At 36.2% G+C, this 19,137-nt stretch overlaps 1 protein-coding gene across 4 annotated transcripts in view; it reads right to left on the bottom strand.

Moving 5' to 3' along the window:
• Window positions 1–8,470: 8,470 nt before the first annotated feature.
• The window catches only part of ENPP3 (ectonucleotide pyrophosphatase/phosphodiesterase 3), a 78,032-nt gene continuing 67,365 nt past the window's right edge, over window positions 8,471–19,137 (bottom strand). For all 4 annotated transcript variants that reach the window (XM_054697844.1, XM_037520406.2, XM_037520408.2 and 1 more), the window contains 4 exons: window positions 17,383–17,460; window positions 16,739–16,871; window positions 15,016–15,172; window positions 8,471–9,197 (listed from right to left, as the gene is read on the bottom strand). In XM_054697844.1, coding sequence (XP_054553819.1) covers window positions 9,027–9,197; window positions 15,016–15,172; window positions 16,739–16,871; window positions 17,383–17,460 — 539 coding nt within the window. In that variant the 3' untranslated portion in view covers window positions 8,471–9,026. The remainder of the gene's footprint in view (window positions 9,198–15,015; window positions 15,173–16,738; window positions 16,872–17,382; window positions 17,461–19,137) is intronic.

Here is a 19,137-nt window from a genome sequence, read left to right as displayed (position 1 = left end):
GTGCACGGGTGCCTTGGGGAAGGAAATTCTACGGGGACTATACCTGAGGGGGTGGGGGGAAGCAAATATTGTTTAAAATGAACAATGATGTAAAAAAATTTTAAAAATTAATAAAAAAATAAAATCTCTGTATGTATACCTTAATATAACCAAAGATCTTAGTTTTCTAACACAAGTTTAAATGGCTCAGATAAGTTTACTTAGAAATAATTGAGCACATCTCAATCACACACACTGCTAGTTACTGGTAGAAAGATTAATAAGACTAGATTCCTACCCTCAAATTGCACACCAGCATCTAAATAATAGTTGTGATACGATGTATACAGCCAATTACTTTTAAGAGCAATATCCTCAACAGACATTCTAAAGTCAAGGAACAACATAGAAATCCATCAGTCAGGCCTTTGCTAAGACTCTTATCAACAACAATAGTAATATCCATAGTGGTTCAAAGAATTATATTTTGAAATTTGAGGGTGGTTTCATATTTTCTTTTTTTTAAGATTTATTTATTCATATAAGAACCGGGGTACAGGCCAGATGTGAGGGAGGGTAAGAGGACCCACCAGAGACAGAGCAGGGAACAGAACAGGCAGATTGACTGAAATACACTGCTGAGGGGAGCAGTGGGTGAGACAGGAGAGGTCTGCCGCACCATGTGGGTATCTCCGAGGGTGGCGTGGGGCTTGAACCGGCACTCAACAAAATGCATTATTTCTCTGCAATCTCATTTTTAAGACTAGTCTAATTTCTTTCATATAGGGAGCTATAAGCTCATATCCTTGGAACAATTAATAACAACGGCAATTCTCACTTTTCTAAGCATGTATCAAGCAAGTATTATCTTAACCTTTACAACACATATTAAGATATCCCATTTTACCATTGAAAATGAGCCATATAGAGTTTACACACTGTGGAACTAGAATCCGGTCTTTTAACCACCGTGTTTCATTTCCTCTTGCCAGGGCTTTTCCTGGACATATGGCAGGTCCTTCCATGTAGTATAGTTTATAGAAACTGTCTCCATTCCTCCACATTGTCAAAAATGTATTCTTACAGCACAGGAACTATATACAGATTTCTAATTCCTTGTGTGTGTGCATGTGTGTGTGTGTATGTGTGTGCTTTTAATTACAAAAATATTTCAGGCCAAAAAATATACATGGAGACTTTGGTTAATTGATGTGCATTATATCTATTTCCAAAGGACATAACAGTGCTTAGTGTTTCCCACACATATAAATCTTTCGGTCCCTGGTTTATTAGACAAGGTTGTTAGAGAAACAACCTATTAGAGAAACAGATTTAAAAAGATTATGTAGATAGATTGGTGTTGATAGCATCCTCCACATTTGCCTGGTAAAATGTAAGTCATCTCCTTCAAGTCTTTGCTCAGATCTCTCCTTTTCAAAGAGGCATAATCTGATTATCCTATTTAATATTTTTAGCTACCTACCCCCCACATCCCTACAATTCATTTCCCTATTCTTTTTTTTAACCTTGCTTTAAATTTTTTCAAAGCACTTTCTGCGTTCTGACATATATAATTTAATGTTCTTTTTTTTTTTTTTTTTTTTTTAATTTTCTAGAGGCATGTCTTATTTATCTATTTGTTTGTTTGTTTGGTTTATATAAGCACTGGGTACAGTCAGAAGCCGGGAGGGCGAGAGAATTCACCAGAGCCAGAGCGGGGAGCAGAGCAGGCAGAAGGACCGAAGTACACTGCTGAGGGGAGCAGCGGGCGGCAGGAGAGGTCTGCGCGCCATGTGGGACCCTCCTCTGGTGGCCGGGGAGCAGCCGGGGATCGAACCGGCGCCGCAGAGGCCGCGGGCAGCTTCGCAACCCAGCGCTCAACCGCTGCGCCACCTGGGAGGCCCAATTTAATGTTCTTATTTGTTGTATCTGTCACTTATTGTTTGACATCCTTGCTAGAACATAAGCTACTCAAGAGAAGGGAACTTTGTTGAACTTGTTCACTGATTCTCCAGTCTCCCCTGGAATTGTGCCTGGCGTATAGTAGGAGCTCAATAAACATTACTTGAACAGATAAATTTAGTGAGATTTTGAATAGACAGAACATTGCTGAATGACTAGGAGAAGATAGCTGATTCCAGATTCAAGGGGAGAGAAAGAGAAGAAGATATTAAGTGTTGAAATAATCATGGTTTTAATTCTAAATGTCCTTAATTTGTGGAAAATTTTGCTTAAATGCTATGGAGACTAAAGCCAGAATCCAAAATGATAATTGATGGAATCTCTGCAGTAAAAAATCATTCTCTGAGATGAGATCCAGACTAATTGGAGGGAGTTTATGAATCTACATTCTATCTGAGCCACTGTGGTCAATCCATTTCCGGTTTTCTCAATATCCCTGAGTAACAGGGTTAACCATGCCATGGTTTCTTTTTTTTCCCCTTAAATTGCTAATGTGGCCATAACTTATAAAAATATTCTTGGACCTAACCAATGAATAGGGATTGTAATAAGGCAGGCCAAATTTAAAGAACAGGGCAACCACAAACCATGATGGAGGATGCTATTAATGTGACTAACTCGAGTGGGCAGGAAATATGGAAGTCAAACCTCCAAATCACAGGGGAAAGAACAACCTGACACAATCCACAAGTTTGAGTCACCAAGACTGTGCCTAAACCCAACCAAGGCTGAAGCAATTGCCTGGTAAATTCCAAGAAGGGTATTTACTATATGTGTGGTCAGTCTACCAAGTTAGGGTCTCTGCTGTACAATTCTATACCTAGTAACTAATTGAATCCCTGCAACTTTATGAGGTAGGTATTAAATTATCCCCCATTTATACATGAGAAAAGTAAACTGTAGAGTATAAGCAACCACTCCAGTTTACACAGCGAACAAGCAGGATTTAAACCCTGACTTCTATAACAGGAATTGAAACTTATCAGTTCAGTTCTACCTTTTATACTCAAATAAGAGATGATTCCTTAAGAAAGCAATATTTAAAACTTATCAATTCACTTCTACCTTATTATACTCAAATAAGAGATGATTCCTTAAGAAACCAATAATTAAAAAAATAAGTTTATAAATAATACATTAAATAGAAAAGAAGCTATGCTAACCATTAGGAAAATTTCTTATAGGGATTATTAAAGGAATTAATTATTAAAGGAATACTAAAAATTGGCTAAGATGTTTGCTCATCCTTTAGAGATACAGAACATGGTTCTTCATTGGGGCAGGCCTTAAGAGATAGAATAGTTGGGCTCTCCAGTCTTCTAGAACTATGAATCTTTCATTTGAGATTGAAGATTGAAAAACATAATATCTCAGGATAAGAGACTCAATTTAACTCTGAATCATATTTTACTAGTTGTTATCCACTGTGTTTACTTTGTGAATTTAGGACAAGTCAGAATTGTACAAATTCTCTGTCACTGGAAGACTGAGGTTTGTTCCTGTCTGGAAGTTTGTTCAAGCGTGAGTCCACTGATTGAGGGAGTGATTGTGGTCTGCCAAGGGTGCTGTGTAAAAAGGAAGTCGTTTCTCCCAACAGCCTTGTTTGTGTTTTTGAAAACTGTTTCGGTCTATGTCCTGTTTCCATTCCCAGGCCCAGCCCTCCCAAAGTAAACAGATGACAAGTAGTGGTGGTGGGTAGTGGTGATGCAAGGGTGGGGAGGATGGAAGTGGAGGAAGGAAAGAGATGTCCCCAGGGCAAGAGGGTTTCAAAGAACCCAAATGCAATTTGGAATAAACACAAGTACCAAAACCAGATGGGCTTTTGAGCATCAAGATCAGTCTGATCTATAAGCATAAATACAGACTCTTAGAAATTCCATTTACTTATTTTGAAATTCAAACACTGATGGACACCCTTATACTAAATTCCAGCTAACTTACTGGCTAGCAGTGAATCTTTGGCACATCAACAGGTGCACCTCTTATCCCATTCATTTTCACCCATCTACTCTACTTGCCCAGAAAGCTCATTTGTTTCTGACACTTTCTAGAAGAACAGACCCTGAGCTACGTTAATTCTAATTAGGGTACTGAGAAGTCTGAAAGGTTTAAAAAAAAAAGGAATGAAAAAGAACAGAAAAGAAAAAAAAAAAGAAACAAATGCATTGAGAAAATAAGTTTCCAGAATTTTAACTAAATCTGGAAAATAAGTCAACATTTAGAATTTCCCTTCTTTCCAAGTCTACTTCCAAGACCTTAGATGACCTCATTTGGATTAAAACATTCTGTTTCTACAAACAAAGAATTGTAATATTTGATTCAGTAACATACGGCTTCACAAAAATATTCACTTATATGTGTGTCTACCAAAATACATATAACTAAAAATAGCAGTAATATGTTGTCCCTCTATTTAAAAGCAAGAAATTCTGTTTTATTAAATTTCAATTTATAGTGAAAACATTTGTCAAAAATTTAGTTAGTCACATATTTCAGTGTCAGCAGTTTCAAGAATTACCCCATAAGTACCTTTTAAATTACAAAAGGGAAAATTCTGTCTTCAAGGAGAGAAGTCTGGTGAAAGCTTCCCAACCAAGTGATCACATTGGCATCAAATCATGAACATCTTTTGCTCCCCATCACAACGCACTAAAGACACTATCACTGAGGTAACATTCCTGCCCAAAATGTAAATCATGGATCTGTCATAATGAATTGTCAGACAAAATCAAATTTAGGAATAGTCTACAAAATAAAAGACCTGGACTCTTCATCAGTGTCAGCATTATTTGAGAAAGGCTGAAGAACTAATGAATAGACACAAGACTAAAGAGAAAAGGAAACAATGCAATGAATGATTCTGCTTTGAATCTTAGAGAAGTATTTTTAAAGACTACTGAAAATGTGCGAAAAAATTGAATTAATCTGTAAATAAAGCACTATTTTTGAATCAGTTTTAAAGTTCTTGGCTTTAGCCATGAGAGTTAATGTCTTTGATCTGAAGAAAAACACCATGAATTATTGGAGGATAAATGGGCATGATGACTACAACACATTCTCAGAAAGTTCAAGGTGAAGAATAAAGGTATGTACAGGTATATGAAGCAAGAATATTAACAATTGGTGAATCTGGATGCAGTTTTTATGAGAGTTCTTTATAATATTCTAGCAACATTCCATATTTTTAAAATTCTTTCTAAGGAATATTTTTAAATGAAATGAAATTTATTAGTTAATATTTAGGTTTTTAGTATAAAATAAAAATTTTATTGTAAAAATAGGATACTTACTGAAAATTAAAAAGTAGTATTTTGCAAATTCCCTGTAATTGGATGAGCTATGAAGTCACTGGTATACTTCCTCAGTTGATTTTACACATACATATTCATTTTTAATGGGATAATAAATATACCAAAAAAAAAAAAAACCCTGTAACATTACAATCTCTGCAAAAAAAAAAAAGTAATTTTAATTTTCTCTGACTAAAATTTTTCTTTGTTTACAGTCATACATCAGAGATAGTATGGGTTGCGTTCCAGATTACCACAATAAAGTGAGTATTGCAGTAGGGCAAATGACACAAATTTTTTGGTTTCCCGCACATATAAAAGTTATGTTTATACTACACTGTGGTCTGTTAAGTATACAAATTTTATTAAAATGTACATACCTTGGGGCCTCCCTGGTGGCCTAGGGGTTAAGGTTCAGAAAACTACCACATGGCCTATGGTCCTCTGCAGCTTGAGTTGGATCCTAGACCAGGGAGCTACCCACATGGCTCAGTAGACCTCTCCTGTCTCGCCCACTGCTCCCCTTAGCTGTGTATTTCAGTACATCTGCCTGTTCTGCTCCCCACTCTGTCTCTGGTGAATCCTCTTACCACCCCTTTCCCCAGCACCTCTGGTCTACACCCCCATTCTTCCACACAAAAATAATTTTTTTTAAAGATTTATTTTATTTATACAATAACGGGGAACAGGCCAGATGAGCGGGAGAGTGAAAGGATTCACCAGAGACAGAGCGGGGAACAGAACAGGCAGAATGACCGAAATACACTGCTGAGGGGAGCAAAGGATGAGACAGAAGAGGTCTGCTGCACCATGTGGGCTGCTCCGCAGCGGATGGGGATCCAACCGGCACTGCAGAGGCTGCGGACAGCTTCACAGCTCTGCGCTCAACCTCCTGTGCCACCAGGGAGGCCCACAGTAAATAATTAAAAAAAAAAAAAAAATGTAAGTACCTGTAGCAGCAGACAGCACAGAGCTAGTTCCTTATGATTCAAGCAGACCATCCGGTAAAGGAGTCCTGGAGCCCTTGATGGCTTTCTCAGACTTTTATTGAGCTTTTACATGTAGTGCAGCAACTAGGTACATGACAGGCAGGGGGTGGCAGGGGGGATAGGAGGCCTATAGGCCTCCAAGCCCCTGGCAAGTCTTCACTCTGGGTTCTCTGGCAGTTCTTTCTCCTGCCTCTCTCCGCTTGGTGAATAAATATCTCAATACTGCTGCTGAGGCCCACAGAAGTAAACAATACAACTTATAACAATGCAGGTACCCACCATCAGGCAGGCCAATAGTAATGGTGGGAGGGCAGAAAAGCCTGATAATCATTTACCCTACAATACATTAATTAAAAAGTACTTCCTTTCTAAAAAATGCTAGCCATCAACTGAACTTTCAGCGGGTTTTCATCTTTTTGCCAAAAGGTCTTGCCTCAATGTTGATGTCTGTGACAATCAGGATAGTGATTGTTGAAGATTAGGGTGTCTGTGTCAATTTTCAAAAATAAAGCAACAGGTCCTCCCCAGGGGCACAGCGGTTGAGGGCTGGGCTGCGAAGCTGCCCGCAGCCTCTACAGGGCCGGTTTGATCCCCTGCCTCCAGCAAGGGTCCCACATGGCGCACAGACCTCTCCTGTCTCGCCTGCTGCGCTCCTCAGCAGTGTACTTTGTCAGTCTGCCTGTTTTGTTCCCCACTCTGGCTCTGGTGAATCCTCTTAACCCAGTGCTGTATAAATAAATCTTTAAAAAAAATAAATAAATAAAGCAACAGTGAAGTTTGCTACATTGACTTTCCCTTTCATGAAAGAGTTCTCTGTGGCTGTGATGCCTTTGAGAAGCATTTTACCTAGTGTTTTCAAAGTTGGAGTCATCCTTTCAAACTCTACTGCTACTTTATCAACTACACCGTGTAATATTCTAAAACCTTTGTTGTCCTTTCACTCACTGTTTGTAGCAGGAGTAGATTCCATCTCAGGAAACCACTCTCTGTTCACCCGTGAGATGCAAGTCCTCATTCCTTCGAGTTTTTTCATAAGCATACAACAATCAGTTCTATCTTCAGCCTCCATTTCTAAGTCTTCTTAGAAATGATAGTGACCACATCTGTAGTCACTATCTCGAAGTCATCCATAAGGAATGGAAACAACTTTTTCCAAGCTCTTGTGAATGCTGATTTTAATTCCTCCCACAAATTACCAATACTCTTAATGATCTATACCAAGGTAAATCCTTTCAGTTTACTTTAACCTTTACATCACAGAAATCACTAACAGCTGTGTTCTCGCGAAATGTATTTCTTAAAAACATTTAACTTGAGTCAAAATTACCCCTTGATCCATTGGCTGCAGAATGAATGTTCTGTTAGCAGACATGAAAATGACATTAATCTCTGTGTACATCCTCAATGGAGTTCATTTGTGACCCGGTGCATTGTCAATGAGCAGTGATATTTTGAAAGAAATATCTTTTTCTGAGTGGTAATTTTCAACTGTGGCTTATAATAATTGGTGAACCAAGTTGTAAACAGATGTGCTGCCTGGATGCTGTAAACATCCAGGCTTTGTTATTCCATTTAAAGAACACGGAGAAGATTTGGTGTAGTTTTTAAAGTCCATAGGGTTTTCAAAATGGCAAATAAACATTGGTATCAACTTCATGTCACCAGCTACATTAGCCCTTAGCAAGAAAGTCAGCTTGTCTTTGGAAACTTTGAATCAAGGCCATGATCTCTCCTCTTTAATTATGAAAGTCCTAGATGGAATCTCAAAATAAGACTGGTCTGCACTGAAAATCTGTGGTTTATTGTACCCATCTTTATCGACTATCTTAGCTAATCCCTCTGGATAACTTGCTGCGGCTTCTATGTGAGCATGTTTGCTGCACCTTGTACTTTGATGTTATGGAGATGACTTCTTTCCTTAAATCTTATGAACCAAACTCTCTAGCTTCAAACTTTTATTCTGAAACTTCCCCACCTCTCTAAACCTTCATAAAATTGAAGAACAGTGGGACTTGCTCTAGATTAGGCTTTGGCTTAAGGGAATGTTGTGGCTGGTGTGATCTTCTATCCAGACTACTAAAGATTTCTGCATATAAACAAGAAGGCTGTTTCATTTTCTTATCATTTGTTTGTTCACCTAATAATAAAATTAATAAATTCAATAATTTATTGTTTTAATAAATATCTAATTGCCAGATATGAAAAGTTTTTTGACAAAATCAATTAAATTTGAAAGTGGTATATACCTCTTATTGTCCCTTCTTTTTTTTTTTTTTTTTTTTTAAGATTTATTTATTTACACAAGCACTGGATACAGTCAGAAGCGCGGGAGGGTGAGAGAATTCACCAGAGCTAGAGCGGAGAGCAGAGCGGGCAGAGTGATGAAGCACACTCCTGAGGGGAGCAGCGGGCGGCAGGAGAGGTCTGCGGCCATGTGGGACCCTCGCCTGCCCGGCGGCCCGGAATCAAACTGGCGCTGTAGAGGCTGCGGGCATCTTCGCAGCCCAGCACTCAACCGCTGTGCCATCAGGGGAGGCCCTTATTGTCCCTTCTTTTTAATGATAGGCAGAATGATATAGCCAAAGATTATATGTGAGATAGTAAATATAGAATGTATGACATAATGTGATCTCTGTGTAAAAAATAAAGGTAATGTGAAAATAATACATGTTCATAGAAATGAAAAAGAGAGATGGGAAAAATGAAAATATGCAACAAGGTTTTTAGAGGAGTTAATGAAAAACAGAAAACGATTTTTTAACAAAAGAAATACTTTGCATTTTGCCAAAATTATTTTATATATAAGTTAAATGACGGTTTCAAATGTGGGTAAATAAGTCTTTAGCTGCAAAATTTCAGAGACAGGCTCTAATCTTTCCTGATAAAAGTCAAGTCCAGTAAGAAGTTCCACATCACGGACACGGGCGACATGTGCTTCCAATCTTTCTTCAATCCAAAGGGCTTCAGGTTTACCTTCCTGAAAAAGAGAAACAAGTGACTATTTTCCATAGAGCATGATTTTTCATTAACAGGAAAAAAGATCTTTTATTATTCAAAAGTTGTCCTTTCCTATGATTTTATTGCCTTAAATCTTAATCTGATATAGCTAAATTTTATTATTAAAAGAAAAAACAGGTCTCCCTGGTGGCACAAGGGATTGAGTACGACACTATGAAGCAATCCAAGGCCTCTGCAGCACGAGTTCAATGCCCAGCCCGCCAGGGGACAGACCTCTTCTGTCTTGCCCGCTGCTCCCCTCGGCAGTATATTTTGGTCCATCTGCCTATTCTGTTCCCCACTCTGTCTCTGGTGAATCCTCTCCCCCCTCAACATCTCTGGTCTGTACCCTAGCTCTTGTATGCGTAAATAAATCTATAAAGAAAAAAGAAAAAGAAACAAATATTCTACAATAAACACAGACCATTACAAAGTCATAAAGTTTAGCTATTTTTCTATTTACTTGCAGATACATATTTTTAAAGAAATAAAATATTACAAGTGACATTTAAGTTCCCTTCATCTACTCAGATATAATCACTATTATAAATCAGTATAAATTCTGCCTATATTTTTGAACTTTTACTGCACATCAATATACAATATATAGCATTTGTTTCAGTTTTCAGTTATGTAAATGACATAAATAGTAATCTATAATTACTTTTTCACTCATCATGTCTGTAATCTATCCATGGTGCTCTATCTAGATGTAGTGATTTTACTTGCTATTAGCCATAGTTGTGGTATTTTCTCACTAATATGTGGCATGGTTTAGCTTTTACACCATTATATTGATGATTTTTTGCATTATAAGTAACACTGTAATGGATAGGTTGGCACATGTCTCCTGTGTTGAAGAACATGAGTCTCTAGGATATACAGATGGAATTGCTGGATCATAGAATCACAGACTACATGCAATTTTATAACTTTACCTGATGTGAAAACTAGCATTCCTCAAAGTGTTAATAGCAATTAACAGTTCCATTGGCTATGGAGGATAATTCCATTTCCCCATATCCTTGCCATATCCGTGCCAAACCAATGTGTGACATAATATTTTATCCATGTTTAAATCTAATTACACTAAGTATTATTATTGTTGAGTATCTTTTCAAGTATTTTTTGACCATATAACTTTAAATTGTTTTTTTACTCTATAAAAGTTAGTTGAATAACTTAAAGCCATAGATTTCTATGAAATTCCTTATTTATTAATTTTCTGGTATTTGTATGACATTGTTAATTTTCAGTTAAAATTTTTTAAAAGAAAGTATAATAGCTGGCTTAATTCAATATCTTTGAATAATTCTCACTTGACTTCAGCACAGTGTTTTTTAAATATAGAGCCTTAAAATAGGCAGCTACTATTTGAGCAAGAGGAAGTGTAAAAGGAAATTATTTTTTGTTTCTAACCACTAAGGCATTTCTCTGTGTGAGACTCACAATAGGAGGTTTTTGTTGTTTTTTTCTTTTTTAATAAATATGCAATGTATAAATTTGAGCTCCTATTTCCACTGGGAACTTAATTCAATCATTTTTTTTAAGTTTTCTCTCAGTTGGCTTATATTACTCTGTTCTCTCATAGATTATTTGATACACATCCAAGTAAATGTTCAGTGAACACCTGACTATTTTCCCTATTTTAAAATTTTAATTAATTATCTAAAGTACAAACTTAATCATATTTAGGCAGGGGTGAGATTCAAGCTATTTAATATCAGGTAGTTCACCAGCACCAACCCATCTGAAAAGAAACTACCTATAGACAACTTTGCCAGCTGTACTAGTATATCCCAACAGAAGAGTAGCCTTTTATATACAGTTTTTATAGCCTATATTACAATACATGCTTTTGATTATACATGTAATATATATGACCTGTTATATGAATAGAAGTATTGTGTAGCCCCAAAATACAACACAGTTTGTGAGGTTTTTTTTTGAAGCAATATCATTTTCAACCCATAATCACTTTCCCCCCAATGATTCTCGCATAATTACTTCCTTAGTCTTGCTCCTTAAATGCTGCTACTACACTAATGAAACTACTTTGTCAAAAATGACTTGAGTGGATTTTTTCAGAAGCTTAGTTGACTACCCCAAGCCTCTGAAAGTTCCTCCTTTGCCTTCTAACTTTTCACTTGTTCGACAATTCTTTCTATATCTCCAACTAATTAGTTTTTTCTATGCTGGAAATGCAGACATTTCTATCAGTTTGATATTTGGATCCCATCTCTCCACTTTTTTCCCTTTGGCACTTTTACCTCACACTTCCATGATTTAGTACCAAATCTGTGTTTACAATCTTAATATCTCATCCACACGGGAAATACCTGTATTTTCCAAAATCTGCTGAATAATTTACAATAAGAATAGTCACTTGGACTTAAGATAACATCCTTATTTATCTGATTGGGTTTAATGATACAAAGTTGAAAGGAGAAAAAGGAGAGGAGCAAGAAAAGGAAGAATATAAAGAAATATGAATAGAGTTCCTAGAGCAAGCAAGAGGAAGAACTGTGAATCTATTATTTCTACAACAAATATCAGTTCCCTCAGGCTCCTTATAGTGGGAGTACCTCCCACACTTAGTGATTACAATATTTAAAAGTATAGAGATTTTTATACAATGTAATCCTAAAGCATGCCAACTATTTCATTGGGTGCTTAAAGCACAGTTACTAGTTCAAATAGTAGTGAAAATGTTGACTGATTTGGATAGATATTAAGGAACAGTTTTTGTTATATATGGTACTTTCCTGAGTAGTTTGATTATAGGATATTTTGCCTGTATACAATTTCACTTTGTGTTGACTTTATAATGTAACTCCATCATGAGATGTGATTCTTTTTTAATGGCTACCATTTACTTACTATTTATTGGAAATTTTTAAGTTTTTATATAAAAAAAATCTTGTTTACGGTCCTCCGTGGTGGCACAAGGGGTTACGTGTAAGCACTATGAAGCAATCTGCAGCTACTGTAGCAGGAGTTCAATCCCCGGCCAGAGAGGTGACACACACGGGTGCAGCAGACCTCTCCTGTCTTGCCTGCTGCTCCCCTCAGCAGTGTATTTCAGTCAATCCACCTGTTCTGCTCCCCACTCTGTCTCTGGTGAATGCTCTCACCCCCACCACCTCTGCCCTGTACACGTAAATAAATAAATCTTAAAAAACCTATTAAAAATAAATAAAATATCTTGGTTAATCGTCACAGCAACTTCATGAAAGGAGGTGAATTCTTTTCATACAATTGAAGAAAGTGACATTAGTTTATTTACCCAAAGAGATGAGGTCAATAATTGAACCCAAGATGTCCAACAAACTCAGAATTCCGGTTCTGTGCTAGACTACATCTCATATATCTGCCTTGATATTCCACTAGTCTTTCAATCTGAAGACCACCAAGAGCAAATGCATTAAGAAAGCAGGCAACAATGAAATTTATGATTAATTTTCTAAAGCCCTGTGTAGGGTAAAGAAAATATCAGGCTTTTCTGCCCTTCCGCCATCAGGATAGATGATGGATCCTTGTCCTGAATGCATGCCTGATGGCGGGCACCTGGAATAGGGTGTGGGCCTAGGTGGATGGGATTCAGCTGAGCTAAGACTGTGCTTTTTTAAGGGCGGCATCACGGGGACGCCAGCAGCAGCAGTAGAAGCCGAAGCAGAAGCCGAAAGAGAAGCCGAGAAGCAGCAGAACGAACGCTAGAGAGCCCAGATAGAGTGAAGACTTGCTGGGGGCTGGGAGGCCTGCCAGCCTCCCAGCGCCCCAGCCAGCACCCCTGCCTGCCATATGCCTGGTGAACCCCAATAAAAGACCAGCAAAAAACCACTGAGGACTCTGACTCCTCCTTTACCCGGTCTGCATGGGATCAGAAAACCTATACTGTGTCCTGTCCTGACCTTACACCCTGGATAGAAAGCAATAAGGGCCTAGAACAGGAAAAGCAAATACTTTCTTTTTAAAAACCTATTTTAATCAGTCTATAATGGCTAGCCAGACCTTCTGTGATAAAGAAATATTTAATCCTGATTTGGTGGTAAAGAGTATAACACTGTACCAGGAACTCTTCCATTGGAAGAGGAAGTGAAAAAGGAGGACATTCTTTGTCTCAACTAAATAAAATTATGACAAGAAAAACAGGAAGAAATTGAACTAGACAACACCTTCTGATTGCTTCCTGTTTGGAAACTCTTCCTCACTCTAGGACTGTGAGTGACCCAGTGTTCAACCTCTAAACTTTGCCTTCAAACTTTAGTCACTGAAAAAACATTAAAATACTCAAGTTCAAATCCTATCTTAAAGACTCAACTGGAATGCCCGTACCCTACAGGAAGCATTTCTCCTCATGTCACTCATCTCTTTCTTACTCTATTTTCTTAGAGCATTCTCTAAATGCTAGAATATGCATCCCTTTAAATAGAATTTATGTATATCTATAAAATACATAAATTTATGCCTCTGTACCTCCAATAGCACAGTGTGATGAACGCAGTTAAGTGTTGAAGAAGTAAAAGAAAATAGATGGATCCCAATCTTGTCTAGAATTTAAGCTTTAATTTCCAATCCTAATAGACTATAAGACTTTCCATATGAACAACTATTTCCACAAACTTAACGTGCCTATACTTAATTATCTTATCTAGCTGCCAAAATAGTTTTCAATCCTAGCGTCTCTTTTTCCTAATTACCTACAGTTAAAATCTCTGATTCATCTTTAAATGTCTCTTTTCCTTTGACTCTAGCATCCAATTGGCTACCAAATCCTCACCAGTTCTCACTCACGCCTTACTAATCTCCATCTGTTCCGATTCTGCCCATCCTTCAGGGCCTAGCCCTGCTCCTGTCCCATTTAATGAAACCTTTATTGATCTTTGCAGCCAAAAGTATTTTGAATTTGAAAGACTAAATCCTAAATAATAGTATTTGGCAATTAATCCTGGCTTTGTGGTGTGTCTTACTTTTAACTTTAAAAATAACTATTGTATTACTGATTGACCCAGTTACGTGTCTCTATCTCATTTATATATCAAAGTTGTATATGAATTCCTTGAGTTCAGAGACATTGCATTCCTCTTTGGTGCATTCTGATAAGTTTCTATCACAATACTGCACACTTATATTGATTCTCAATAAATTTGTTTAATGACTTCAACCCAACTAGCAGAATACATTTTTTTTCCTATAAACAACATTCTGAAATAGCTATTAACATAGAATTTGCCTGATTCAAAAAAAAATTCTTTTTAAAGATTTATTTATACATACAAGCCAGAGGCGCGGGGGTAAGAGGATTCACCAGAGAGAGTGGAGAGCAGAACAGGCACTGATGCAAAACATTTTTTGTAGTGACTTAATAAATGATGTTAAGCCACTTCTTAAAATTACTTGTTTCAAGTTGATGGAATTTTTATATTTATATATCAGTTTACAAAACACTAATTCAGTGTCAACTTTGGTGCAAAACATTAAGGTTTGTGTCCAGATTAAAATAAAATTAGTAAGATACCATTCCTTCCCTTATTAATGAGTGTGAATAATGTGTATATATATAAAATACATGAAATATTTATTTATAAACATGTTCTCACATAGGTATATATATATTTTCAAATTGATAGCAATAATATAGAGATCAATATTGGAAAAAAAAAACCCTCATAAATTAGGTCATGAAACGCCTAAAAAGTATACATAGTAGTCAGGGTCATTTCATTTCTACAAAAACTCAGATGAACTCTGGCTAACCACTTTCTCAGTTCCTAGGGACTTTCCCTGAGCATACTCACAGGACAGCTCTCCACGTTGGTGTGTCGGTGAGGGATGATATATGGAAGGACATCCAAGGGGCCAGTGCACTTGTCAGGGGTGTGGATCTTATCTTTGCAACTAGTCAGAACCACAAAATAGTGTGTTGGGATGGGAACACTGGTGTTTGATACATATCTAAAACATAAATGAAAAGATTTGATGTTATTATACTTTCATTTCTAAAAATTATAAATATCTTAACATTTTTTAAAAGAAATGCCAATGCTAAAATATGGTCAAATAAGTTAAATGAATAGAAAGTACAAGTTGTATTGCATAGTTTTGCTTCGATGATTTAGAGCAGACATTTATAGAAAACCATGCCTTCATTATTTAAATACTATGAGAAACTATTAGAATACAAAGGAAAGCAAAACATTCTATTCTACCTCCTGTGTTTCCTAGTTTTGTTGATTTCTAATAGTATAGGATCAGAGAAATGAGTGAGGATTACAAATATAGGCTCTAGGTGTGCACTACCACAAGTTTTTTGATACGTGTGCTAATCCTCTATAATTTACTGTTTCCTCAACTTTAATATGGCTATAGTTTTCTGCTACCAACTTCACATTACAAACATGGGGGTAAATCCATACAATGGATACAAGAGTTCTTCAGTTTCAGATAACAAACATGAAAGTGTTTGTAAAAGTTTTAAGTGCAAATTAAAGGTAAATTAACTATTAGTATGAGTCCACTAAAAGTAACATAAACTGGGATAAGTAGTAATACCCCACCGAGACTTAAAATTTCTGCATGGGCTCAGAGTTAGACTAAGGTTTTATTCCGGCTTTATCACATATTAGTTGTGAAATAGGCAAGATATTCAAACCTTTTGTGCCTCAGTTTTCTCACTTCTATATAAGGTCAAGTGGAATCTAATAAGATGTTTTGTGGATTAAAAGTATTTAAGTGCTTAGAAATGTACCTAGCATGTAGTAAATTGCTCTCAGAGTTTGCTAGAATCATTAAATAATAAAAGAATCAATAAACACTGAAATAAGGATGAAGAAAACAAAATTTAAAAGGCTGCACATTTAGTAGTCATAAATGTTACCTTACCAGATAGTGGAGAAATTATTGCTTTATATAATCTAGGCTTAGACAATCTCTATAATTGTTTGATTTGACCCGTCACACATTTTGATAACAGAAATAACAGGTGAAACTCTCCCTTACTGTGGGCCACAAAGGTAACATTTAGCAAATACTAAGACCAGGTCTAAGTTACAAAGATGTACAGGTTAGTAACATCATTTTTCCACATAAAACTCATATCTTTTACTGGGAAATACTTTTATGAATATTCCACCATTGGACAACATTATTAATTATCACCTTGATTTTTAAATCCATTGCTAGATTGTTCTATACTTACTGATAGTTCATAGAGCCTCCCCTATCTTCTTAACCTCTACAAATCACAGTTTTCCTTTGGCCATTAATTTAGTAATGTTCCATTAATACACTTTTCTTGATGGTTTCTTTTTTCCTGGGTATTTTCCTTCATCCATTGATTTAATTCTGGCCATATACAATTTTTTGTTAAATACTTCCATATTTGAAAATATATGTAGTATCACTATGTAAATGTACTATATGATATTTAGAATACCTGGTTTTAGTTAAAATATTGAAGTTTCACCCATGATGTTCTATCCTTTCAAAATCAAAAAGACCCTTTGGTTTCAGATTACTTACCCTTTAATTTCATCTGGAGAATCAAAATGACCATTAGAATTATAATCAAATACTGGCCCACTAATCACATTTACTCCATTTTTTTCCTTGGCATGTTTTACAAGAAGATCACTGTGAAGGTAATCCCATATTTCTTAAAAAAAAAAAAAAAATGTTAAAAATATCTCCCTCTGTTGAACATGGAAATATTAAACAGCATCAAATTCTGCTTCAATAATTGTCAGTTGTGATTGGAAACTTCTACAAAATAATCCATGAAACATTAAAAAAAAAAAGCATTGGTAATAGAATTTTGTTCATGTCTTGAACTACATTCTTGAAATTATAGTTAAATATGTCTCCAAATTCTTCCCCAGGGATGAGGTTCATTTACTCTTGGGACAGTGAATACTAAAAAGTGATCAGAACACACAAACTACCTTAATTATATGGCTCTTAAATTAGTATTAAAAAATTATGAAAATTCTAGAAATAATTCATCTCAAGTTACAAAGAAACTGTCATAAATCATTCCTGTTCTTATATTTAAAACATCAGAACAAATGATTCATAAGATTAGGAAAAAAATGCAATAAAAGATTTATTTCATTTATAACTTCAGTGACTCAGGTATTTTTAAATTAATAAGATAAATATATACTTACTCTTAAATTCTTTATACATAGGGACCAAATTACTTGTAATTAAAGTATCATATTTATTATCAGGAGTTCTATTGTTTGCTGCAAAACAAATGAGTTTCATTAAATCCAGCTATCAGAGAAAATGTTACATACTACATAATAGGACTATTAATATTATATAATACAATAAATTTATTAACATAAAACAGAGATATTAAATATGATCCCATAAAGGTCATCAATACTACAGGCTATTTTATTCATTTGGTACCTAAAATGGATTCAGTGGTGAGCCACAAAGAGGTATGGCCAAGTGCTAACACCCCTATAATTGTAAATGTGAGAGGAAAATAAGGTTTTTGCAAATATAATTAAGGTAAGGGTCTTGAGACGAAATTATACTGGATTTAGCCTTGACTGTAAATTCAAGGTCTGCAGTCCTGTAAGACGAGGAAGAGAGAAGGCCTTATGAAGATGAGGCAGAGATGGGAGTAATGCCGCTATAAGTCAAGATATGAGCCCTCACAAACTGCAAGCAGTAAGGAGGGATTCTCCCTACATTCTCTCCTCTTGAAGGAGAGAATGCCTTAGCAACACGATAACTTAGAAAGTATGGCCACCATAACTGTAAGAGAATACATTTCTATTTCATATTCAAAAACTTCTACTGCAGTTTAAAAATTTCTGTACAGTGTAAGAAACTATAATTAAACCAAAAAGATACCTTACTGAATGGGAGAAAATATTTGCACATGATAAATCTGAAAAGGGGGCATCCCTGGTGGTGCAAGGGGTTAAGCACAGCACTGTGAAGCTATCCACAGCCTCTGCAGCATGCATTTGATCCCTGGCCCACCAGGAAGCTAACCCACATGGTACATCAGACCTCTACTGTCTCTTGCGCCCACTGCTCCACTCAGCAGTGTGTTTCAGTCAATCCACCTGTTCTGTTTCCCACTCCATCTCTGGTGACTCCTTTCACCTACTGCACCTCTGGCCTATACACCAGTTCTAGTATGCATAAATAAATAAACCTTTAAAAAAATCTGAAAAGGGGCTATTACTTGAACTCTACAAAGAGTTCACATAATTCAACAAAAAGAAAACAAAGAACCCAATTAAAAAATGGGCAGAAGAGCTAAAGGCACTTCCCCAAAGAAGATTAAATATGGCAAGAAATACATGAAAAAAATTTCAAAATCACTTACCATCAGGGAAATGCAAATCAAAACCACAGTGAGATAACACCTCACACATGTGAGAATGGCATATATATATATATATACAAACACACACACACATGCACACATAAAAAATAATCCAGCAACAACAAATGCTGGTGAGGGTGTAGAAAATGGGCACCTCATGCACTATTGCTATGTATTTAGACAGGACCAGCCTGTATGGAAAACAATATGTTATGTAAGTTTCTCAAAATATTAAAAATATGTCTACCATATAATCCAGATCCACTTCTAAGTAGCTACCCAAAGAATGCAAGAACATTCTTGCATTCAAAAGGATATATGCACTCCTATGTTCATTGCAGCACTATTTACATAGCCAAGTTATAGAAACAATCTTCACCAGAGCAGTAGCTTAAAAACATGTGGTATATATAGATATATGTATATCTATCTATATATAGATATAGATATATGTATGTATCTATACACACACACATACACACAATGGAATACTAGCTAACGATAAAAAAGATGAACTTCTGCCATTTGCAACAGCATGGATGGACCTGGAGGAGATTATGCAAAGTGA

The sequence above is a fragment of the Talpa occidentalis genome, unplaced genomic scaffold, assembly GCF_014898055.3.
Source record: "Talpa occidentalis isolate TD23 unplaced genomic scaffold, MPIMG_talOcc4v2.1 talOcc4.2, whole genome shotgun sequence".
Classification (NCBI taxonomy): domain Eukaryota; kingdom Metazoa; phylum Chordata; class Mammalia; order Eulipotyphla; family Talpidae; genus Talpa; species Talpa occidentalis.
Note: the sequence above shows the minus strand (reverse complement) of the source record. Positions and strands in the feature narration are given on the sequence as shown.